The following is a 25,866-nucleotide window of genomic DNA, read 5'->3' on the forward strand; positions in this document are numbered from 1 at the left end:
ACTTACTTTTGCCCCACCTGTATATACCATATATATCAACTAATCTTATTTCCTAAAATGTAAAATGAACTCTTTAATCAATAAGAACCTAATAAACCTAGTACTTTATGTTCAATCATACAAAAAGAAACCTATTAAAATTCCATTATAAAAATATAGGGAAATTTAATTGTAATATTTACTATAAACTCATATATACAATACACATATCAAAACTTAATATAGAGAAATATTGTTTGATTTTCAATGAACTATTTCTCAGAAAATACCAGTTACAATGATTTCATATGTATATTTGCTTTATTAAAATTATGGCACTTAATATAACAGCAGAAATAATTACAGGGCTTCACATTCAGAAACAATAGAATCATGGAGGTGCATTCCTTATTACCAATAAAAGTAAAAAAGTTTTATTGTTCCATAAGTCTTTAATTGCATAAAATATTATATTTAGCATCATTTATAGCCTGCACATGTATTTAAACTAATTATCATTACCTTTCTTTTACATTCTTCAAAAGAAATATGTTAAGTAAATACCTATGGTAGGACATTCAAACATAATTTAGTTGTCAGTTCAGAATCACTCATGGGAAAAATACAAGCTGATAATTCCTCTTTTATAAACTACTGGATATTGTCACAATACATTTTTTTTCAATGTTTTCCAAAGTAAAATCCAAAAGGCTCCACCAAGTGCCATGTTGAAAGACAAAAGATTTTTTTTTAACTGCAGCACCTTTAGACAACAAAGGATTGCATCCTGCTCAACCACACTATATAAATTATGACACTTGTGGAAAATATGTACAAACTTAAAGCAAATGTTCTATCAGTTGATAAATGTTGTTTTGGTAAGCAGTTCTTGGAAGCAATATAACATCTGGTGATAAGAACTGCCACAATTTTAGTTTTCCATATGCTATCTTCATGAAAGAGGAAACCTGTAAACATTAGGTGTAAAAAACTTTTAGAATAAAGATGCAATGTGCACTCACAGTGCACCCTAGAAGTACTATCTGCCTATTCTAAGTCAAGTAATATTCAGGATTAAAATATGGTACCATTTTTTTTAAATGTACTGAGTATTTAGGACGTAAAATTGCAACAAATTCATAATCAGATCCAGCTGATAATCAAACAGCACATCCAAGATGATCCATTTAAATAGAGGGTAAAATTCCAAGACTTAATTCCCCTTATTTGTTTAAAGCAATGATATTCCAGTGTTTCATTAGCCCCTTCAAAAATACCATGTTAAAAACATAAAATTCACCCTAAACAGAGACATATTCTTCTCTAACAAACTGCTAAGCTTTGATGATATAAAGTGCAGTTCAAAATGGTGCCATCCTAGTCATTCAAATACATCTAGCAATTTTTCAGTTCACCACCATCTTCAAAATAATTTTCTTTTAGATTCTGTAAAGATCTTCTATTGATATTGATATTCACAAGAACTCCAAAATTCTTCGCAATCTACAATTCCTAAATAAGTGGCAATGAAGTCAGGAAGGACAGCAATTCATATTTGTGTTACAATACATTCAAGATCTAGCTCTACTTTTTTTCTTAAATACTTTCACACCTTTTGTTGTATAAAATTTTCAAGTTTTATTATGATACAGGCAGTACATTCCATCACCCTCATAGCAACCTCAGAAGTAAACCTGTCATTTGGAATCTGTGGGAAAGGAAGCAAGTCAGGATATCTTGTTTTTAAACTGTCTACACCGTAAGCTTCTAATGTGTGGACATCATTTGTCAGTCCTTCAAGTTGCTGACTATATTCCTCTATTTTTTGTGCAAGTGCAGTTGGCTTTACATCTTTATCAGACTTCCCCCTCACAGCATAGTCAGCAGCAATCAAAGCTAATTTAGTAGAAAGGTAACATTTAAAGCATACCCATTCATTGGCATTTTTATGAAGGTCATTCCTGGCAGCTGAAAAATTTGCTCTGGCTTGTCTCAACCACCTACGTGCTTCAACTGGATTACCAACTGACTTGAAAGTTGGAGGAACAAAGAACCGTTGAGAGTAAGTCTGTCCAGCTGAGGGTGGGCATTTTTCTTTATTTTGTTGTTGCCTTTCAGATTTATGGCTTGTTGCTTCTTGATTCCATGAAGTATAAAATCTTTGAAACGAGTACTTGTCTGACTGAAATCGGGCTGCTGAGGTTGAAAATGTCCGCCTTGAGGCTCTGTCTGTATTTTGATCTAGAAAAGCCTGTTTCTCTAATCTGTTAATTTCATTCTGCAAATGTTTAAAAACTTCATTAGCAATGTCATGATTCTCTGGATTTTTGTCAGGGTGCCATTTCAAATATAACCGTCTAATAATCTTTTTTCTTTCAGATTCTGGAAGCTTCCAAGCTTGCTCCACCACTGTTGTCACTTCTTTTAAAATCTCTGGTAAAGAATTTACCTTAAGCTTTTTGGGAGAATGATGTTTTGAAGATGAGATCTTATGGCTTTCTTTTCCAGAGAAAAGAGGAGGAATGTTTCGTACACCAGGTGCTAGGAACTCTGTAGGGCTGGTTGGTGTAGAAGGGGCACTGTCTCTGCTTTGAGAGCTTTCCTCAGGCCTTGAAAACTTATACAGATCAAGAGAGCTAACTATTTTATATTCACTATAACCAATATCAATCTGATAGATCTTTCCTAGAAAACTAGAATTGTCAGCATCTTCTCTTTCAACTTCTTGTACAATAATTGCATATGTGTATGTTGGCTGGTATGATCCATAGATATCACCACCTTCAGCATCAACAAGGTACCCAACATATTCTCCTGGGTAGAAAACATTCATTGGATCCATAAGCAAAGTATAATGAATTTCAGCAGGTATTGGAGTGCCCGGCATTGGAAGTTCAAGTTTTGATGGTTCTGAAGAGTCATATTTTACTCCTAAACTGTCAAGTTTCTCACTGATTCTATAAATATCATTGCATCCTAGCATAGCAATTAAATATGAAGTATCAGAAATCAAATTGTCAGTGGCTGATTTAAGCGTCATAGCTAATGCTAATAGGAAATTAATGTCTTTACTGTCTGAATGTTGTATGTAGAGCAGGATGACAGCATTACCAAATCTCTTCAAAAAAGCAAATGTTTCACTTTTACTGTGGGGAATAGGATTAAAACCTTTAACTCTTAATGTTGTTTGAAGCTTTTCAAAACAGGACACTTTCAATCCTTCTCTTAGAGCTTTGCAAAGTCTTATGGCTTTTTCTTCATTGGCCAGGAATGCATTATCATTTTCATGCTTCATAATTCTAATTAGTCCTGTAATGAATTGTTCAGAAGACAAGAGTAACTGCAGTCTTCCTTGAAGAGAACACAAGGCTCCAAACTGACAAACTTTGGGGGTCTCCTCATCTAACTGCTCTTCAAGAATACTGCTCAATAAACGAGGTCTGAGTTTTTGAGGAAAAAGCATTATCAACTTAGTATGAAATCCGTGGTCTTTCCCTAAATAGCACTGGCTAAGATCAACCAACATTTGCACACCAATATTCCCCTGGATTCTACTTTTGTAATGTGGCGCATCGTCAAACACTAAGATGCTGGACTTGACCAATCTACCATCCTGGCTTGGAAGGTAAAGTGCAAGGTCGCGTACATTCTCAAGATCACTCCTCACCTTTACTGAATCATTTTGTAGACTCTTGAACAAGCCAGAGACTACTCTTTTAACTGTACGCATTTCATTAGGATCTAATTGTTTTCCTTCAGAACTTTTGAATATGCGGCTCAACACTTCAACATATTGCTTAGTTGAAATAATATCTTCAGTACCTAAATGTTTGAACAACTGATGAAAGGTACCAAGTTCTAAAGGTAGTTTGTACAAATAAGGTTTAAAATCAGATTCATATTCTAGATTTATCACCACCTCTTCAGGCTTCAGAAGTTTCCAACCATCTTCTACCATCACAAAAGCAATCCCCCGCAGCTGAAAACGAAACTCCCTTTTTTCTGTACTGAGAAATTCATATATGCTCCTTAAGACCTTTGCTCTCGTTTTAACCATTTCTTCATCCAAAGTTGTAATGTTGCATATGTTTCTGCAGTTATTAATGACCTTATCAAGAGGGGGGTCCAAGTTAACATTAAGCATACTCAAGACTTGTTCAAGCTGTTCTTGAGGACCAAGGTCACTACCTTCTTGTTCTTTGATACTCAAAGGTGTGGCTTTCTCTGGAAGAATAGGGCAGGATGTCCATAACAACTGAAGTACATCACATTGTTTGAATTTTGGATTCACTTGTGCTCCACTGAACTTTATAAGAGGAAGTGTTCCATTTACCTCTTGATATTGAGGATGAAATCTAATGAATTCAGCAGGGGCCCGCTCAGGACATAAGAATGGTATTAAAGACAGTTCTTTCAAAAAATTTCCAGATAACAAGTCTATTCGTTCTTGGAATATATGATGGAGAAGTATATCAACTGTATTTTGCAAAGTTTCTTTAGACCAGTTTTCTGTATTAGCTCTCACTGAGATTTCCTTAGCAAACTGTAATAACTGCTGCTGAGAAAGCATGTATTTTAGTCCAATGTTTCTTAAGAATTCCACCCAGGAGGTCATAAATGCAACTTGATTTTTGGGTTTTATAAGTTGTTCCAATTTTTTAAAGAAGTCCTTAGGAATAAACAAATTTTCTGGAAGCATAACTTCAAAAACCCTCACAGTTCTATCATAGAAATGTTTTGCTTGCTTTAATCGACTGTTAGCATCATAGATTATCAATAAACTTTCCAGTTTTTCAAAAAGTTGTTCTTTGATCTCTGACAATTCCTCAATATTTGATAATCTATTCTTAAGATAGATCAAATGTTCTAATTTTGCATCATATGAGAGATTTTCAATTCTTGGTAATAGGTGTTTCAAATATACCTCTAAATCGTCTACAGGTACACAACCAAGCACCTCATATAGTTCTTTTAAGTGTATTTTTTCTTCAAGAAATGCAGATGATGATGATTGTGTCCACTTTTCCACTTCAGCTGAAGGAATACTTTTTGTAAGTACATAGCATGTTCCAAATTTTGCAATGCTCATGTAGCGACCACTGATGGATTTGTAGCATGGAAGTGACTTTAAAATTTTTACATCATCTTGGGACATCAAGTGACTCAAATTACAGTTGAAATACATCAAAAGTGCTTCAAAGTCATTTTCTACTAATTTTTCAGCTCTAAATGTTGAAGTTTGAACCATATAATGTACAGCCCTCAAAATGCTTGTGGGGCTCTCTATGTTTGCTGTGTGACATGACAACAGAGGAACAAATGTACTATCTTTTGAACATATTTTGTTCAAGGCAAGCTGAATACAGCCAGCTTTCATGAGAGCATGAAAGACTTTATCACTTTGGGCATTTGGAAAAACTGCAATATGCATGAGGCTTAGAGGAAGCAGAACATCCCCTTCAGGAACTACAAGCTGATTGGCTGAAACAGTAAACTTTGTTCCTGGAAGCAATGCCCAGTCTTTTAGGATATCAACAACAATGTCAAATGTTGGTTTTGTTTCTTCTTGTTCTTCTTTCACATTTACAGATTCACTGATAAAATGCCATGCATTCTTAAGCCAGGACTCGCTTGCAAAATTATCTTTCCACTTTGTACAATTTTTGGTCTTATATTCACGAGGCAATACAGAGGATAACAAATCAGCAAAGCTGGAAATGTCAAACACTTTCGCAACTTTACAGTTCAATAAAATATTACCGTATTTCAAATATAATGTATTCATGAACAAATCTTTGCGTGATGGAATCAATTCATGGTATGTTGTTAGAAACTTCGGTCGTTTTGCATCAAAAGTTTGCAAAACACTGTCCAGTGTAATGAGAAGGGGAAGTCCCTCCACTTCCATCTCATTTTCTTCTGCATCCTTAAAACAATAATCAACTAAAAGTTTTAAACTATGAAAAAGTTTTAGGTTAGTCTGCTGGAGTCGACAAGGCAGCTTCCCAATATGGCAATTAGTATCAGGAGAGGAAAATGTCATTAAAAAAGACCTAACATCAGCAGGAGTTACATAACTAACAGGAATATCTGCATCTACAAGACAGTGGAACAGATTAGCTGTTTCATCACAGTTGTAAACCAAATTGAAACCAATTTCTAAAAGTAGGTGCTTCAGTCTATAGACATTTTCTGCTACTGTTTTCCGTGTTGTGATATTATAATCTGCATTTTTAAGGTGTTGTAATTCATCCTGCAGTAAATTGTCAAAAAATGGTCTAGTTTTATTTGAAGTAGACATATTAATCCAAGTAATTATAACTGCAGAATGCAAATCAGAGCCATCAATATTTGGAGCCCGTACAACAGGTAAAAGACGTTTCATATCTTCATGAATGCAACTATAAAGTGCTTTCACTAGACAATATAAATCTGGTTGTAGATCAAGCCTGTTAACTGGGAAAAATGATAAAAACTTCTTTAAAGTGTCCTTTACAACATGAATAGGCGTGTTCTGTAAAACTGATAATGTTGGATCAGAACCAGGGAAATATCGCTTTTTTAACTGGATTAGTAATTCAACATATGCAGGAGCTATTAATGCTGTCATTAAGCTGTTATTCCAGTCACTTCGAACACCAACTCCATTATCATCACGCCACAGATTTCTTCTGGCTGAATCTAGAGCGAAGTGACCATTCATATGAAATGGTAATCCCGTCTCTAAAGAGAGGGGCAAAAAACAGAAGGCCCTGTGGGGTTTTTTATAGTTGTGAGTAATGCAGGCAGCTACTCCACCACGAGGGAAGAGGGTAATATCTTGGTTCTTGTGAGCTGATATAACACTCTTAGATACTTTTTCCATACTTGAAAAACCTGATCTATTACAAATTAGCCATGTAGTAAGATTTCCTTCAGAGTCCTCAGTATCCATTGTATAGGTGATCTGTTGAACTGGTATGTCTTTGAGCTGCCTCTTTTTAGTAACACTGTCAATTACAGATGCATGAAATTGTTTCCTTTTCAATCTGTCTCCATCAGTGATTTTGCCCTTTACGGAATACAGAACATTTAGAGCTCCAGTAGTTTTATCTATTTCACAAATAGAAATTTTTTCCATGTGATTAAGAAACATTAAAAGTTCTGCCCCATCTGATCGCAATTTGTCTAAAAGATTCTGGACCATTCTATCTGATGATGGAACTGAAGAAATTTCTGAAATTTTTGCCATTTCTGCATTACGAAGAGGAAATCTAAACATTGTGCAATTATCCAGTTTAAAGTGGGTTCCCAAATAAAGATCCAGAACATCTGAGAACTGTGTCCTAAAATCTGCATCCAAATCTCTAAACATACGTCCAGGACTAATGGATGTAGCTCCTGGTGCGTATCTGGCATGAGGATCAAAAATACACAGGATATCATTGCCAGAAATAAAAGAAGGACAGTCTGTAATATGATACACAGAATTGAATCCTATTCCATACTGTCCAGTTTTATAAGGATTTCCTTCTTTGGTGCCTTTTCCAAGATTCTGAATTCCTCTCACATCATCGTCTGTAAAAGGTTGGTTGTTATACACACAAAGTGCTGGCCCCTGCAATGGGGCCCACTTATCATCAAATATTCTATCTACTGGATGCTGTCTAGGATCAAACACAAAACAGATTTCTGTGGCCTTTGCATCATCAGCATTTTGAAGAAGTTCTTTCAACATCTCCTTTTCTGAAGGATAAGCATTAAGGATACTCTTAATTCTGCTAGTGAGTTTTTCTTTCTGTCCAAATTCTGAGCCAAGTGTTGTAAAACAGATGTTGGATGCATATCTTTCTAAGGCTTTATGCCGTTTTGGTACTGCTCCTAGTTTTACAGCTACTTCCCTGGGTATATCAGCATGACAATATTTTACAGTGGTATCCTTTACTTTTATCCAGGGACAATCATTGTAGCATAAAGATTTAGCAGGAAGAAGTTTAAGATTAGTATCTGGCAATAATATTTTGCCATAATTTTTCTCACAAAATTCTTGTTTCTTTTCTCTAATGACACTCCATATTCCTTCACTAATTATTCGCCGGCAAAGCTGAAAAGTCTCTTCTGTTATTTGCTTTGTTCCCCTTTTTTGATCAATAGATTCCAAAACAAGGGCAAAATCTTCAACAGTAAATGACTGCCTTACACCCACACTTTCAAAAAGTTCACGGAAATTATTTTTATATTTATTAGGCAACTGATAAAGGTAAGGTGCTGCTTCAAAATTCAAATGAAAAGAAACTTTTTCTGAGTCAACATATGCATTCTCAACTAGAATGAAGCTAAAGGTTTTTAACTTTTCAACAATTGATAACTTAGTGATTTCATTTTGCATCATTGCTTCATGAAGATATTTATAGCAAGCATTGGTGATATTCTCCTGGTATAATGTAATTCCATCATTAACTGATTTTGCAACTTCTTTCAATTGGTTTACAACCAGATCAACTGTTGGCTTCCTCAGTAATCCCAAAAACTCCTTAACAGCCAATGGCACCGAACCACAACCTCTGAAGGAATGTGAGTTTTCATTTAGAATTGGCTGCAAAAGACAAACTATATCTTGATGCTCAGCGGTGTAAAGGTCAGTTGCTGCAAACATGGTTTCAGGCTTAAAACTGTTACCTTTCCAGTCCAAAGAAAAACCTGCTGGTTTTGTTAGAAATGGAAGGAAGGGAATTGTTTGATACTTTGCAGCAAAGTCCTTTGCTCTAGGATCCCTTATTTTCAGTTTTTCATCAATAAGACTTAATAGGATACTACTTCTTAGACAAGCAGCAGCATGATCACTTTTATTGATTTCAGTTACTGACTCTGTACGTTCTAGCATGTCATCCCATAAAATATCATCTTTTGCCATACCTAACTGAACTAGCTTAATCAAAATAATAGGATTAAGATAATCCTGAGTAGAACCATAAGGAAATCGTCCATCTTTAGTATCAAATAACTTTGCAACTCGTCCTTCAGGATGAATTAATCTTGATGGTAAAACCAAAGGATGTCCCTCTAAAGAGCAAGGAATACATGGAGTAACACGAAGAATTCCTGAGAATTCATCAATTTTTTCATTTAAAACAAAATTCATTAAAGGATCTCTGAGTTCTGCTTCAATTTCTTGAATATTTGGAAAAAATACTTCTGAAAAAAACTGTTTCTCTGAAAATGTATTCTCAAGCAGTATCTGTTTGCAGCCAGCTTCTTCAAATCCTAATTTTACTGAAGAAGGAAGTTCAACAGCACAAAGGTTTTTTGACCCAGTCTTCTTGAGGTATTTTAAAAATATCTTGAAGGCTGCTGGACCAACATCTCTTCTTTTAAGTATTGAGTCATCTAGAAATCTCACATTCTTCATGGAAACCCACATAGATCCATCAGAGAAGACTCTGGTCAATTCTTTCCCTTTTCCATGAGCTATATCTTCATAAAATCCTTGACAAATTACAGAAAAATCATCATGAACTAAATCAGGATCAGGCCACACTGCATAGTAAGTATAGTCCATTAACTCCCCACTGGTGGCCAGGTCACGTAGGACACTGAGTGCCTCTAAGTAAGCTTTCACAATAACATGTCTCATGAAGGTGGTATTCCATCGTCCTTTTGTATCTGTCTTCCAGATTTCTTTTCTATTGGAAGTTACAGCAAAGCACCCATTGATGTGAATTGGCAATCCTGTTTTTATTCGTAAAGGCAAATAGCAAAACACCTCTCCAACGTGTGGTTTCACAGCCCATTTCTGGTCCTGGACTTCAGACAACAGAACTCCTACTGCACCACAAGGAACCAGTCCTAGTCTTCTTCCACTTTCATTCAGGGAAAACTTCAGAGCCTCTCCTGTATCCATGCAGGTACATATAAGCCACGTGGTGCACTCTACTGTTTTTTGTGACAACTCATCTGATTGCTTTTTTGATTGGCCAGATTTAGCCATTTCAAAGAGAGCAGCTGGGTCATCATCTGGACCTCTAAAAAGTGGTGAATGTAAATCAGCAATCCTTCTGAACACATGGTGAAATTCTTCAACTGTGATCTGAAGAATGCAAGATGACTTTGGTGCATCAGTAGGCGGCTTTTTATTACTGCCACTGCAAGTTTTCATAAGCTCAGCAGCTTCTTTTAAAACACTTAAGATAGGTGTATTCAATGCTTTGGAAGAGCAGATTTTTTTTTTAATTATTATTGTATCTTGTGCTAAGCTGGGATTGCTTTCCTCAATTTTCAAGTACTTCAAATACATTGAGTTTACACTCTGAGTGAAAATGATAAGCCTGTGTCCACACAGACTAAACTCATCCACAAGAGAGTAAATATCTGCTGTATTATAACAGGTATTACTAACTTCACTAACTTTTGCTTCCTGCTGAGTTCTAAAGGACAGTCGGAAAAGAGTTCCACTGTAGCTGTAAGGTGTTTCTACAGTCAAGGGTAACTGACAGCCAAAAACATCTATAAATGGTTTGAACTGATTAGGAAACTTCCTAAGTCTTTTCTGTTGTTTACTCCAATTAATTTTGATCCCAGGATTAGATCTGTCTTTAATGTGTTTACTGATATGGTTTATGTTTGGATCAAACATTATCATGAATTCTCGACTCATAATGATAGGAATGTCAGTAATATGGTACACAGAATTAAATCCAAGACCAAATTTACCAACTTTGTCTACTTCTCCTCTTTTTAAAGATTCCCCTAACCTAGTTATGTTAACAAAATCTGAATCAGAGAATTCAGAATTATTGAATGACCACAAAGCAGGCCCATGACACGCTGCCATCCCTGGGTCCAGAAGATTCTCTCTAATATCCATATTTCTTCTCATATCAATCATGAAACTGCATTCTGTTGCATTTGCATCATCAGCATTTTGAAGTAGTTCTTTAAAAATATCTGACACTGAAGGGTATTCTTCCAAAATATTTTTAATTCTTACAGTAAGTGGTTCTCTTTGTCCAGACTGTTCAAATCCCATGTTTTCAGGATTGATCAATCTTGTACTAAGGCATGGAACTTTCAGCCATTCTGCAGTTTTCATGGGTATGTCCTCATGTACCAAAATGATTGGTTCCACTGAATCTTCCAATAAGTCATTAAGATCATCAACTTTGATGTCACAATAACAGCATTCATGAATTGACTTCATGATTAGTTTAGAAGGATTTCTGTTATGATGTATAGGAACTGGTGTGTTCGGGCTTACTGGAATCTGATTGCTATATAGCCATCTGATAATATTCAACATAAGATGAAGATTTTGTTTGCTTTCTTGTTCACTGAGATCTTGATCACTTTTGAGATATACCTTCTGAATAACCATGGATATATGATCTGATGTTAGCTCCTCTATTGAACCACAGACCTTAAACAGTTGGTGGAATTTTGCCATGGTTTTGGGCACATTATGCAAATAAGGCTGAAGATCAAGATCATGAAATGGTTTTATCACAGCTTGGGCGAGGGGACAAAATTTTTTGCCAGTCCAAACCCAGGGAAATTTTAAGGCTCTGAAAGCATCTTTCCCTTCATTTAAATGATCATGCATGAATCCATAAATTTCAAGCAAAATATGTTGGAACTGGTAGTAGTCTTCATCACTAAAAGTTTTCGAAGTATACCACTCAACAACAATTTTAAAGTGTTTCAAGACTGCACTAATGCTAGGTTTTGTGAAGATACCTAGAGCTTTTTCCAAGTTCACATGGATACTTTCAACAAGAGGAAGTGCTGAGCCAACTAGAATTGCATGGGCTGCATCACACATATCTGGTGGTGCACAAAGACTACAGATATCCCCTTTCCATACTAAAGAACCTGGATAATTTGGAGGCCTTTTCTTGCAAGCTGGAACCCATTTTATTTTCTTCAGTGTCATCATTCCTTCAGATGACTGCAACAATGTATGATTCTTATTTAAAACCAGTAAGAGTGTTTTGGCTTTCTTTGTGAGAACTTCCTGATTTGGACAAGCACTGACCTGTAAGGCTTCAATTTTTTTTGCCACTTGTACAACATCTTTCTCTTTGAGACTGGCTTCGTTTTTTAAACCAATCTGTCTTAAAGAGTGAAGAATATCTGGTGAAGTGAAAACTGAAGGTGGGAAGCAAGTTTCTTCTTCACTATAAAAGAGATCCTTTAGTACTTCTATATCAGGATCAAAGAGTTCACTGGCTGATACCATTCTTTCCTGTGAAATCTGGATGAATTTTAATGGCATTAACCAATCAAGTACATTTGGATTCTCATTTTTAAGAGAGGACAGATTCTCAAGGATCCATAACATAAGGTGTGTTATCTCTACATGTGAATAAAATCCATTTTCAATATCTTTTAAAACAAGCTTTAAGCAGCTAGAGGTCTTTAACGTCTCTATTTTCAACATGTTTGCCAAGCGAATAGTAGCTTCATCATTGCTGTCTATTACTGAAATAGAGAGTCGCAGATCTGGAGGAAGTTTGGCAGTATGGTGCAAGACTTTACAACCTTTCAGTTTTGTATAAGAGGAAATTCCCTGACCAGATGAATTGTTAATTTGTTTAAATATTGCCAATTCCTGAATTATTCTTTTTTCCTTTTCACTGCTATCAGTTAAAGTGGCTAGGAACTTCCTCAGGGCATCTTTGTGTGTCGGAAGTAATGAAGCTATTTGATTACACAATTTTTGCAATGGCATCTTCTCCATTATCTGCAAAACAGCACTTGGTAATGGTGAATGAATGTAATTTTTAACAAGTGGATGTTTCATGAAGGCATCTAATTTCTTAAGGACAATCCCTCCAAGTTTCTGTACAATGTCAGCTAAAAATTCCGGAAGTTGTGCTTCAGATTCATCATCTAAAATGACTAATGATGGAATCCTGAGTCTAATGAGTTCCACACATGTCTGACCTTCTTCTAGTGTAGTTCTGGGGATGAGTGGCATCTCATCAAATAAAGTCAAATCCTCTGAAAAATGTATATAGAGATTCCTCCAAACCATTTTAAGCCATGAAACAGATGGATGATTTTTGTCTTCATCAAATGGATACCATTGAACGATCAACTCTCTGCCAGGCCAGAATGTATTCATTACTTCTTTGATTAGACGTGCAAATCGTTCTGGATTTAGAAGCTGCAGCTGAGTACATGGTCTTCCTGTAAATCATATACAGACATGTTATAAATATGCAATTCTACTATAACTTATTTAGCTTTCTATTCCTGCAGATTAGACAGTGCTAGACAGTCATTTTGAGAGTTTTAAGTATATTGTAAAAATGCAAAAATTCAGCATAACTGGACTAATATAATTTTTAAATAACAGAAATTCTACCCATAAATCCATATTTATAATAACCTAAGAGATAAATAATTCTGTCTGGAAAGTGCTTATTTTAAATAAATATGTAAAATGTATTTACGTGTGTTTTAAAAATTATCCTATAATGTTCTACAAATGGGATCAATGTGGATAAGAATTTTTTGTGGTTATTTTTCATAAATAAAAGTACCAAAGAAAAGTGGATAAAATTTAAGTAAGTACCATTTTATTTAGGGGTAGATACGTAATTTATAAGCAACCACAACATGTATTTCTTTTTTTCATGTCTGCAGGAGCCACATGGCTGCACTAGATAACAAGAAGGGCCTGAAGTAAGAACACAAATGTTGTAATGAAGTAAGACCAACACTCTCTGAAGCAGAGACAGCAAGGAAACTTAGTTTTCTTTCAATCACACGTGTCACTTAAGCTTTCTGGGACTTGCATGCTCTCATCTGGGAAAAGGATAAGGATGAGGTTCTAGGTCTCAAGACTTCTATATTTACATGCCCAAGTAAGGAGCATGTAACTTTAACCACTGGTCTAGAAATTAACACTTTATTTCTAAGTGTATTTTGTGTTTCAGAGTATATATTACCAGTAGGAACAAAATTTTGAAATAACACTATATACCTATAGGTATGTATTTGCCTAAATAGGGAAATAAGAAATATCTTAAATTCAATCCTATGGAAAACTAACATCATTTTCTCCCTGTGTACATATAATTTCTAGACTCTTGAAAGACTAATTTTGAAAAAAGATATAAAAGAGGGCACAGTTCAAGCGCCTTGAAATTTCTGTATATCAGTATATTTTAACACCCTTATTTCACAGGCTTACACATCAGGAAGATGACTTTACCTTTGTCCAAAAAATTATCTTTCATGTTGCAATAGACATTTTAAAATTACTGCCATGGAAGTTTAAGCAAGGGCACAGTTTTATAACTTTTGAAATCTATAAATACCCAAATTCTGAATATTTTCAGTTTCTACATTGTATAATTTAGGGTAAATCAAGTAGTAATATTTGAGAAATAAAATTTTATCAGGAATTTGATTAATATAGTCTCCTTGATTGATAAGACCCATTAAAATATAATTTTTATAATTAATTTTTAACAACAATGTTTTAAACAAATGCTTACTGAATTAACAAAATAGAATATCCAAATCATAAGAAATGTAAAGATATAACACCAAAGATACAAAAATGAGTTAAAAATTAAAGTTCACAACACTCAGAAAACAAAATAAAAAATTAAATATTCACTACACTATGTTCTAGGTTAATAATTGCCAAATAATGCATTTTTAAAATAATTCTATCCAAAATCCATGCATGAAATTTGACAATTTATAAAAGACATACCTACCTTCAGAAACATTATATAATATTAACATATAAACAAAATGACAATAAAAGAACACACCCCACACATAACATGCGATTAACACACCAGTCATGCTGAACTAAAACACATAATAGAAAGTAAAGGAGAGAGAAAATGTAGTAAGACACAATTCTAAGTACCTATGTCAATCCAATCTGAAGTTTTAATTTCTATTTATTTTGTATTTAAGCCTTTATAAAGTTTTTAACTCTAAATTATAAATGTTAACCAGAAAAAAGTCTTCATGTCCTGGTTTAGAAAGTCATTGAAATTACAAAGCACCTCTAACAGCATCAGCAAAATAATTTTTAGCTTTCTAATAAATGACTTATGTGTTTGTGGCCTTGCCTTTAAATTTATCAGCATTGTCAAAAGTAGTTAACTATACAGAACTGAAAGTATTCCTAGAGACAGAAAGCTTTTATCTAAACTATTATATGATTATTTAACTTAGAAAGAACTCTTCTAAGAGTAGTTTCTGCTTTAAACTACTCTTCAGTTCAAAATAATAACATCAATGTACTGAATGAAAGACTGCACTGTTTTTTGTTGTGTACATTTATTTATGTGTTTATGCTCAGTACTAACTTTGAGAATGATTTTCAACATGGATGGAACCAGAATACTATAGACTCCTTCAAAATTTACTTAACCAAAAAATCTCAGTCCTTATTACTTTTATGAGCTAGGAGTTTACTACCTGACCAGGCCCTTTCAGAGTTGCAGCCAGCTGACTACTCTGATGACCCAAGGCTGTAAGTACAGCAACAGTTTTTATACTTTTTTTGTACAGAAAGTGGCAATGGCAGCTTTGATCGTTGATGAGTTCTAACAATGCTCCACTGTGTAGAGATATCCAAATCTCTTTGTAAACACATAGGGGATAAAATGAAGGTTCGATTAAACGGTAAACAGTAAGTCAAATCTAGCTGTTTGAAGTCAAATCTTCAAAAAAAAAAAAAAAAACCCAAAAAGGAAAAAAGGAAAAGAAAAAGACCAAACCAAAGAAGGAAAGGAAAGCCTCCTGCCTACTAAGCACTGCACAAGATTAGGGGCAGCATGGCATGCACTGTGGGGCCCAGCGGAAACTTCCACTCTAATGTGGATGAAGAACAGGGGGGGTTCAAAAATAGCACTAGGGGTCAAATCTTAGTAAATCAGCACACCGTGGCTGCCTTCCGTCTTTTTATCTTGAATAGGAGTGCAACAACTGGGAGCTCACTCACATAACCAGAGCCCATGGGGAGGTGAGAATGATGTATGCAGCCCATTTCCATGAGATTTTGTTTTCCTCTTTGATTACACCTTAAAAATGATATATTAAATAAGGTTTAATAATACATAATAGTAGTTGTAAATGTAAGCTACTTTTTAATACAAGTTAGAAACCAAATTTAATCTTTGTATGAATTATCAGTATAACAATAGCTAAGTTTCTAAATTAATTGTTATATAGGTGTAGCCTGCTTCAAAGAATAGATTGATTCCAAAAAACATTTTTTACCAAAAATTTCTGTAAAGCAAATCTTGTACCCTCTAATTTTCCAAGTAAAAAATGAACTAAGAGAAAAATAATTCAGGTTAAGTAAAAAACCTTTTATTTTAAAAAAAGGACAGTCAACAAAGTGGCACACGAGGAATTGTAAGAGTGTTCAGCTGATTGTTCCTAATAAAGCTATCTTAGCCACTGTAATTTTCCTCTGCTATTCTCCCCTTCAGGACACTAAGCCGTAAGGTTCCCTCCCTTCAGTGATCCAGAACTGATGCCCCTCAACCCTATTTATGTGTATCATATAACAGAGGTATGTTCACTCTCGTACTTTCCCACTAAATATCACAGCTTGAAATAAAGATTTCCACATAATTCTTCCATTTGAAACTAATTTTTTATGAAATTAATGATTCCAAGCCATTTAAATATGGTTTTATTGTGGTATATATAACTACCACCTACGTACCTATATCAGTATAGTTTCCTCTCTCCTTTAATAGTTATTACCACTAGAAAAAAAGTGTTGACATAATTTCATTTTAGGTAAATGAAAAAGTATGATTCAAAGAATCAAATGAACAAAAACATCAGGCTACAAATGAACACAACATTTAGTTAGTTATCATACCTGAATATCCCCAGAGAAGTTGTTGTGCTAGAATGTAATTAAATCTTTTCTTAAAAAAAAGAAATGTCACAATTTTCACATGATGACTACAGAAATTACGGTAATCTGTATCTTAAGATAATACTGTTTTGTATTAACACTGTTTGTCTTAATATATCATTATATAAAACAAAAGCCATAAACATAATTCCAAACATAGCAAATTTTACATTTTAGATTTAAAGCTGTATTTCAATGCAAATTAAATTTAAACTATATAAGGTCAGGAAATCTTAAGTTTAGAAAGAAAGCAAAGAAAGGAATATGTACTTTATATGTCCAAATTACATTTCAACAACAGAAATAAAGTCATTTAATAAGCTCCCAATGGGCTTTATGTACAGGCCATAATCACATAGATATTCTAGATAAGAATTAAGAAAGGAAAGACATTTGATTTTTAAAAGTTTTGGAGTATCTTTACAAAGTATACAAGTAATTCATCAAGTCTGACTTTATAATAAATAAAGGGAGATTTTATATATTTCTACGGCTTGCTTATGGTAACCACCAATAATTAAAAACATCAAAGAATTACTCCATGGACATCTAATCCATCCTCTGCCTAAAGCAAGCCATTTATTTGATCAAGTACATCTCTACAACTTTGTGAGATGTTTGTGTATTTGGGTGCCTCCGGCTAAACTTGGCATCAAATGCAGAGACCACTGGTCTTAACAAAAAAATTTAAACTCTTCAAATCTTAACATCATTTCAATTACCTTAGAGTGCTAAATATAGAGAAAAGAACAAAACTAACATGATTCCAGACTTTGCCTAATAGTATAACAAAAAGGCATGTAAGTAGGTAGTTTTTTAAAATATATTTTTATTGATTTCAGAGAGAAAGGGGGGAGAGGAAGAGAGAGAGAGAGAGAAACATCGATGAGAGAGAATCACTGCTCGACTGCCTCCTGCACAAGCCCTCTTGGGGATCGAGCCTGCAAACTGGGCATGTGCCCTTGACAGGAATCGAACCTGGGACCCTTCAGTCTGCAGGCCGACGCTCTATCTATTAAGCCAAACCAGTTAGGGCAAATTTTTATAAATAAACAGGTAAAGAATATGAGTGTTAGGAGGAGCTCAGTACTATGATAACACACATGGTCTATGTGAAAGATGAGCAAGAGGTAGTGAGATGGGGGAATGACAAAGGAAACCATGTGCAACACACCTAAGGGAGAAAAAGAACATGTTGCTTTCCAAATATGAGAAATATCAGGAAAGATAATAAAGGATATAAGGAGATTATTAATAATTATCATACAGCAAACACTGATGTATTCTTTCCATGTTCCAGGTATCTTTGTAACGCCCAGAAAATGGACCCAGATGAGCCAGATAAACCAGAGGGGCCTCAGAAGAAATGTTAAGGATTTTGGCCTTTGTTCCAAAGAAAAAGATGAAGCCTTTGGAAGATTTTCAGATAAGAAATGGAAAGATAATATTTTACAAAGATAATACTAGCAGTATTGTTTTATTAACCAGAGAGGCAAGAAGGGATGTGAAGAGATTGAGATTATTTCTACATTCCAGATGAGTACAATGGTCTCCGGAATGAGGCTGAAGATGGGGTTGAGAGGCAGAAAGACTTCCTAAAACATGACCCTAAGCCCAGGCTCTAAACCAGAAGATCATGGTTTGATTCCTGGTCGGGGCACATGCCCAGGTTGCAGGTGTGATCCCAGGTGTGGGGCATGCAGGAGGCAGTCGATCAACGATTCTCAGTCATCATTGATGTTTCTGTCTCTCTCTCTCTCCCTTCTTCTCTGAAATCAATAAAATATTATATATATATATATATATATATATATATATATATATATATATATATATATATATATAAAAAATGACCCTGTCATCTGAAAAGCAGCTGTAAAAGTAGTGACCTAGAACATCCTAATGGCACAAATCTGGCAACAAAATCTTTGGAATACTGCTAATCCATACAGCTGAGGCTGGCACCTAAAATTGCAACTTTTTCTAGAGATTTCTACATACATATGTACGATTCCATTATCTCTGTAATGAACACTATAAATCATCACAAAGTTGTGTAAAATTGGACACTGTGAATATGCTATCCCTCCAGACATGATGTTTGTAGTCCTTTTCTGAACGTTTGAGACAGAACATGTGCCAGCTCATCTGTGAGGTACTCTGACTTGCCACCCCCTCCTGCACCAACTCTATTCCCAGTATTTGATGGAGAACCAACCATACTAAATGGCAGTATTATTGACAGCCATTATGAGTGGGTTGTCCCCACTCATCTCTAAGTCTCTAATAAACACTAATGAAGTGTTTATTCATTTTTACATTATCTCCATCTAGTACGATGCCTGATACAAGGTAGAAATTCAAACAAATGTTTATTGAGGAGTCTTGGTCATGAAATGGAACAAGGCATGAGGCCATCTATAGTAATAAAAGGGTAATATGCTAATTAGACCAGACGTCTTCCAGACATCCTCCTGGACAAAGCCTCAGTGGCTGCAAGGGTCAAAGGCAGGCAGCCATGGTGGTAGCTGAAAGGGCCGAAGGCAGGCCACCACCACAGTGGCTGCGAGGGTCAAGGGCAGGCTACTGCAGAGGCCATCAGTGGCAGCAGCAGCAGGGTGATGGGGGTGGCACCTTCCCCTGATTGCCCAGTCGCCTCCTGCAAAGGGAGGCCAGAGGCAGCAGCAGTGGCAGGGGTGATGGGCAGTGCCTTCCCTTGATCAGCCTGGTCACCTCCCGCAGAGGACATCTCCTGAGGGCTCCCGGACTGTGAGAAGGGGCAGGCCAGACTGAGGGACCCCCCCTAGGTCCTAGTTGCCTGTGGCCGGCTGGAAGAGGGAAGCCTGGGTCCTGGGTGTGGGGGCCAAGGCAGAGGCAGTTAGGGGTGATCAGGCAGGCAGGGGAGCAGTTAGGGTGATCAGAGGTTCCGGGTATCTGTGGCCGGCCTGGGTGAAGCCACCCAGGGTCATGGGTGCCTGTGGCCAGCTGGAGGTGGCAAGCCTGGGTCCCGGGTGTGGTGGCTGAGGCAGAGGTGGTTAGGGGTGATCAGGCAGGCAGGGGAGCAGTTAGGAGCGATCAGGCAAGCAGGCAGGTGAGTGGTTAGGAGCCAGCAGTCCCAGATTGCGAGAGGGATGTCCCAGATTGGAGAGGGTGCAGGCCGGGCTGAGGAACCTTCCCGCCACCCCCCACCTCGTGCACAAATTTTGTGCACCGGGCCTCTAGTCCTATATAATAAAAGGCTAATATGCAAATCTAATGAATGGCAGAACGACTGGTCACTATGACGCGCACTGACCACCAGAGGACAGACGCTCAATGCAGGAGCTGCCCCCTGGTGGCAGAATCTGGGCTCACGGCTGGCGAGAGCAGCGGCGGTGGTGGGAGCTTCTCCTGTCTCCATGGCCTCGCTAAGGATGTCCGACTGATGGCTTAGGCCCGCTCCCCATGGGGGTTGGGGAAGTGGGCCTAAGCCGTCAGTTAGACATCCCTGAGGGTTCCCGGACTGTGAGAGGGCACAGGTTGGGCTGAGGGATCGCAGCCCGCCCCCTGAGTGCATGAATTTCGTGCACTGGGCCTCTAGTATGTAATAAATACGCCAACCTATTTTGCATTCCTACCATTTGTCTGACCTGACTGCTGTTTTCCTATTTATTTCCTCAGAAACCCATTTACCTGTTCTTCTAACTATTCCCCAATTTCTGACAGTTATCTCTTTACTCAAGTGACTTAATACCAAAATAATCTAGACCTGGAACTAGGAGAAAAAAACAACAGAATCATAATTCCAACTCTGAAACTCAAATGAGTCACTAAAATCTTTCATACATACTCTTTCAGCTTTAATGTCTCCATCTCTCAAATGAAGATGATAATATAGGCTCTTTAGATAATAGACACTTATTTGAAAAAGAAATACTAACCCATAGGCACCATACCAAAGGTTTGCCTTTTCATTTTTGTATTCCTCTCCCTCCAATACCATCATATGGGAAGCATTAACATGTCCAACCAAACTTGTCAACCAGGCACTGTGAATACAAAAACAAAAGATTGCCTCTTCTCTCAAGGATTTTATAATCTAGCACAACAGAAATATGATTATAATGAGGCAAAAAGGATTAAATGGACTATATACTGGGCTCCATGAGCAAAGTAGAGGCATCTACCTCAGATCTGCATGGCAGGGGCAGGAGTGTGGGAAGAGATGTGAAAGAAAGCCTTTGGAGGAGATGAGCTGAATATTAAAAGATGAATAAAATTCAGCAAGGCAAAGTGGAGAATGGAAAGAGTATTCTAAGCAAAAGGAACAGTATATATAAAAATACAGATATAAAAAAATTTCATTTGGGTAAAAATAAAAATTACCAAGCACCCACCTTAAAGCAGGCACTGTGCTACGTGGTGGTGACAAAGCTTATAGGGCTTTGCTCTCACAAGATTAAGAGAGCACTAGTTTATCAATCTCCAAAGGCTTGGGAAAACAGAAGAGGGACACAAGATGAGTCTCAGCCAATGAGATGGCAAATTCACAATCATGAAAAGCCTCACAATCAATACTAGCATGATACTGGAAAACTGTCCGCAGGAGAGGAACATGAGCAGATGAAGAGCAAACACTGAGGGAGGGAATCTAAAGAAGGGTTCAGTAATAACGCCACAGAAATTTAGGCCCTATAGTATAACAGTGGCAGTACACTAAGAGAAAGGGTCCGATACAGAACATTTAATCAACAGAACCTGGAAACTGTGGAGAACAAAGAAAAAAAATTGAGGATTCATTCTTGAGGAACTTTATGGATAATGAGTACCTTACCTTTCTCATTAAAATCAGTCAAGTGAAGAAAGAGCTTTGGGGAGAGGATGAGGTCTCAAGTTGTGAAAATGTTATTTTGATATACTTATGGAACTCCAAGTGAAAAATGATAATACTGCCATTTTGTCAGCATTTATTATGTGCCAGGTATCATGTAAACTATATATATTATACATATACTAGGGGCCCGGTGCACAAAATTCGTGCACTGGGTGTGTGTGGGGGGGGAGTGTCCCTCAGGCCAGCCTGCCCCCTCTCACATACTGGGTGCCCCATCACCCTCCAATCACAAGATCAGCCCCTTGCCCAGCCTGACGCCTGGGCCAGAGGCGTCAGGCCTGGCAGGGGACCCTCATTTCCCCCCATCACTGGTTCTGCCCCCAGCCCAGGCCTGATGCCTCTGGCCCAGGCGTCAGGCCTGGGCAGGGTATCCCCAGACCCCTCCGATTGCTGGCTCTGCCCCTTGCCCAGGCCTGACGCCTCCGCCAGAGGTGTCAGGCTTGGACAGGGGACCCCCATCTCTCCCCGATCACTGGCTCTGGCCCCCGCCCAGGCCTGATGCCTCAGCCAGAGGAGTTGACCCTCATCACCCTCCGATCACCAATCACCGGATCAGCCCCTTGACCAGGCTTGAGGCCTCCGGCAGAGGTGTCAGGCCTGGGCAGGGGACCCCCAGCTCCCCGCGGTTGCAGGCTCCACCCCTGCCCAGGCCTAATGCCTCTGGCCTAGGCGTCCGGCCTGGGCAGCGGGGACCCGCAGCTGCAGCAGCCCCGAGATCGCGGGCTCCGCTTTAGGCCCAGGCAAGGGACCCCTAGCTCCTGGGACTGCCAGCTTCGACCGTGACCAGTTCCCATCGCTGGCTCCACCCCCACTTCCTGCTATCACTGGCCAGGGCGGAAAAGGCACCTGATTCTCCGATCATGGCTGGGGGGCAGGGCAAAGGTGGCCTCTTAGCTCCCCCCTGGGTTTCCAATCACTGTCAGTGGCAGGGGGCTTCTTCCTGCTTTCCCTTTCGCCTCCCTGCATTGTGCCTACATATGCAAATTAACCGCCATCTTGTTGGCAGTTAACTGCCAATCTTAGTTGGCAGTTAATTTGCATATAGCCCTGATTAGCCAATGAAAAGGGTATCGCCGTACGCCAATTACCATTTTTCTCTTTTATTAGTGTAGATCATCTGATCTCCAGAGTAATGCCTACTATGAATAAAATATTACAACACAGCTTGGCAATAGCCTACCCTGCTGTGATAATGAAAATTAGATAAAATTCAATAAGTAAGTTGATTGCCTGCTATCTTCTACTCAACTCTATTCTTATTTCATTAACCTTCTAATAAAGCAATCTTGTATTTTATGTAACTGAATCTTGAGTGTCTGATATATTCTTAGGGAAGGATGTTACTATATTACCATGTTATTGATGACAAAGCAGCGTCAGAGAGGTTGGGTAATTTTTCAGTAACACAATAGAGGCGTCAAGTTTGAGCCCAGATTTTTGTTACTAAAAAGTCTAGGCTTATAACCACTATACACTACTCGGCCTGAGACTGGAGTGGCAACAGAAGATCTGGAGGTGATCATACATACATAATAGTAGATGCCTGGGAGGCAGTGAGTATACTCAAAGAAAGTGAGGAACAAAATAAAAGAGCTGAGCAAGGAGCTTCTAAACTAACCCATATTTAGGGGGTAAACTGAATATAATTAATAATATAATTCTAAAAAGCAGGCAAAGAAGTATAGGATACCAAGTAAGATGAGCTTCAGGGAGATCAGGAAAAAAGAACCCCCCCCAAAAAAATCCCATTAGATGTAATAATAAAAAACAACAACCATTCCTTGGTGACCTCAGCCAGGCAATTTTATTGGAATGATAATAGAAAAGTTTGTTTGTAGTGATAATGTCTGATGAAGAAGTGCATCAGTCCCCCTTATCTGTAGGAATTTATTCCAAGACCCCAGTGGATGACTGAAACCGTGAATAGTCCTGAACTATATATATATAATTTCCTATGCGTACATACCCTTTTCACTTAAAAGAAGCATTTTATGCCCTCTCTTTGGCAGACCTGACTTGACACCATCACTACTCTTGTGCTTTGGGCCATTATAAAGCAGAATAATCTAGCACAACAGAAATATGATTATAATGAGGCAAAAAGGATTAAATGGACTATATACTGGGCTCCATGAGCACTGTGATAGTCTACTATCTAATAACTGAGGTGGCTACTGAACCATTGGCAAGTGAAACCGTGGAAAGCAAGACCATGGATAAAGGAGGCTACTACATCACACCAGTGATGGCGAACCTTTTGAGCTCGGCGTGTCAGCATTTTGAAAAACCCAAACTTAACTCTGGTGCCATGTCACATATAGAAATTTGATATTTGCAACCATAGTAAAACAAAGACATATTTTTGATATTTATTTTATATATTTAAATGCCATTTAACCAAGAAAAATCAACCAAAAAAATGAGTTCGCGTGTCACCTCTGACACGCGTGTCATAGGTTTGCCATCACTGACATAGACTATAAGCATACAGTACTCCCTCTAGAGCAGCCGTGGGCCAACTACGGCCTGCGGGCCGGATCCGGCCCGTTTGAAATGAATAAAACTAAAAAAAAAAAAGACCGTACCCTTTTATGTAATGATGTTTACTTTGAATTTATATTAGTTCACACAAACACTCCGTCCATGCTTTTGTTCAAGCCCTCCAATCCAGAAGAACCCATTGTGGCCCTCGAGTCAAAAAGTTTGCCCACCCCTGTTCTAGAGCAGTGGTTCTCAACCTTGGCTTCACATTAGAATCACCTGGGAATCTTTTTAAAATCCTGTTTTCTGGGTCCCATCCTCCGGAAATTCTGTTTCTTTGTTATGGGGTGGAGCCACAACATTAGTAACAAAGAAACAGAATTTCCAGAGGATGAGGCCCAGAAATCAGGATTTTAAAAAGATTCCCAGGTGATTCTAATGTGCAGCCAAGGTTGAGAACCACTGTTCTAGAAGCTGGACTATGACAGAATGTAAGAAAGGAAATCAAAGTCAAGGTTTGTTTTGTTTTCCACAAAATGAGAAAGACTGAAACATGCTTACTTAATTGCTAAAGGGAAAGAAGCAGTAGAGTTTGGGTAAAAATACCAGCAATAACTTAATATTTAGCTTACGATTTTAAATGTGATACAAAAGGTAAAACTATCAAATAATGAGACAGATTTTTTTTTGAGCTATAGAATTAGAGAAGTACCTATTGCAGAGGAAAAAACGGGTCTTAATTTTATGCAGCACTACTTTCAAAACTGGCTAGTTTTTACTGATAATCAGTAAACAGAAGTCCACAGTGCTTTGTGTCAACAAAATAACTGCATAATCATTACAGCAAAAAATGTCAAATATTTGTGATGTTTCCTACCATATGAAGGGAGCTCCATAAATATAATACTCTTAGCTTCCCTCTCCCACATTCACTAATCCCTCCTTCTGCACCACTCCAGCAAGTGGCATGACAAGTATATAGAATCTGTGCCTGCTCAGAAGTCTCTAGAGCAGGGGTCCTCAAACTACGGCCCGCGGGCAAATACAAATATTGTATTTGTTCCCGTTTTGTTTTTTAACTTCAAAATAAGATATGTGCAGTGTGCATAGGAATTTGTTCATAGTTTTTTTTAAAAACTATAGTCCGGCCCTCCAACTGTCTGAGGGACAGTGAACTGGCCCCCTGTTTAAAAAGTTTGAGGACCCCTGCTCTAGAGGGCAGCTCCTCCGTAAGGAAGCCTGTGGTATTCCAGTGCTGCCTGAGACTAGATGGCTGTGCTTATCAGTTTAATCCTGGAGATGAATTATAAAAGTCCACTGCCTGACATGAGTCATGATCTCCAACACCAGAATTATCAGTAACACAGAACAGGTGATTTTTGCATCTATCTGCTGGACCCCTTTCTGTGTATCTTTATTAACTCAGATCTCAAAAAAGAAAAGCCAGGGCCATTTTTGGGGTCCCCATCAGCCCCTATATTATAGTGCTCACAAATATTAAAATTGTTCATGGCAATAAAGTAATTTTTGTCTGAAACAAATTTAATTTTTTTTGAACTAATGATATAAAAATACAGTGGGGCCTTGACTTACGAGTTTAATTTGTTCCGTGACGGAGCTTGTAACTCAAATTACTTGTATGTCAAAT

At 37.5% G+C, this 25,866-nt stretch overlaps 1 protein-coding gene across 2 annotated transcripts in view; it reads right to left on the reverse strand.

Annotated features, from left to right (window-relative positions):
* Positions 1-281: 281 nt before the first annotated feature.
* The window catches only part of SACS (sacsin molecular chaperone), a 55,939-nt gene continuing 30,354 nt past the window's right edge, over positions 282-25,866 (reverse strand). Inside the window, exons 9-10 of one of the 2 annotated variants that reach the window (XM_059684451.1) lie at positions 16,826-16,852; positions 282-13,143 (exon numbers count right to left, since the gene is read on the reverse strand). In XM_059684451.1, the coding sequence (XP_059540434.1) occupies positions 1,586-13,143; positions 16,826-16,852 (11,585 nt within the window). In that variant the 3' untranslated portion in view covers positions 282-1,585. The remainder of the gene's footprint in view (positions 13,144-16,825; positions 16,853-25,866) is intronic. The other variant, XM_059684452.1, reaches the window with a different exon arrangement.

The sequence above is a fragment of the Myotis daubentonii genome, chromosome 2 (genome assembly GCF_963259705.1).
Source record: "Myotis daubentonii chromosome 2, mMyoDau2.1, whole genome shotgun sequence".
Lineage (NCBI taxonomy): Eukaryota > Metazoa > Chordata > Mammalia > Chiroptera > Vespertilionidae > Myotis > Myotis daubentonii.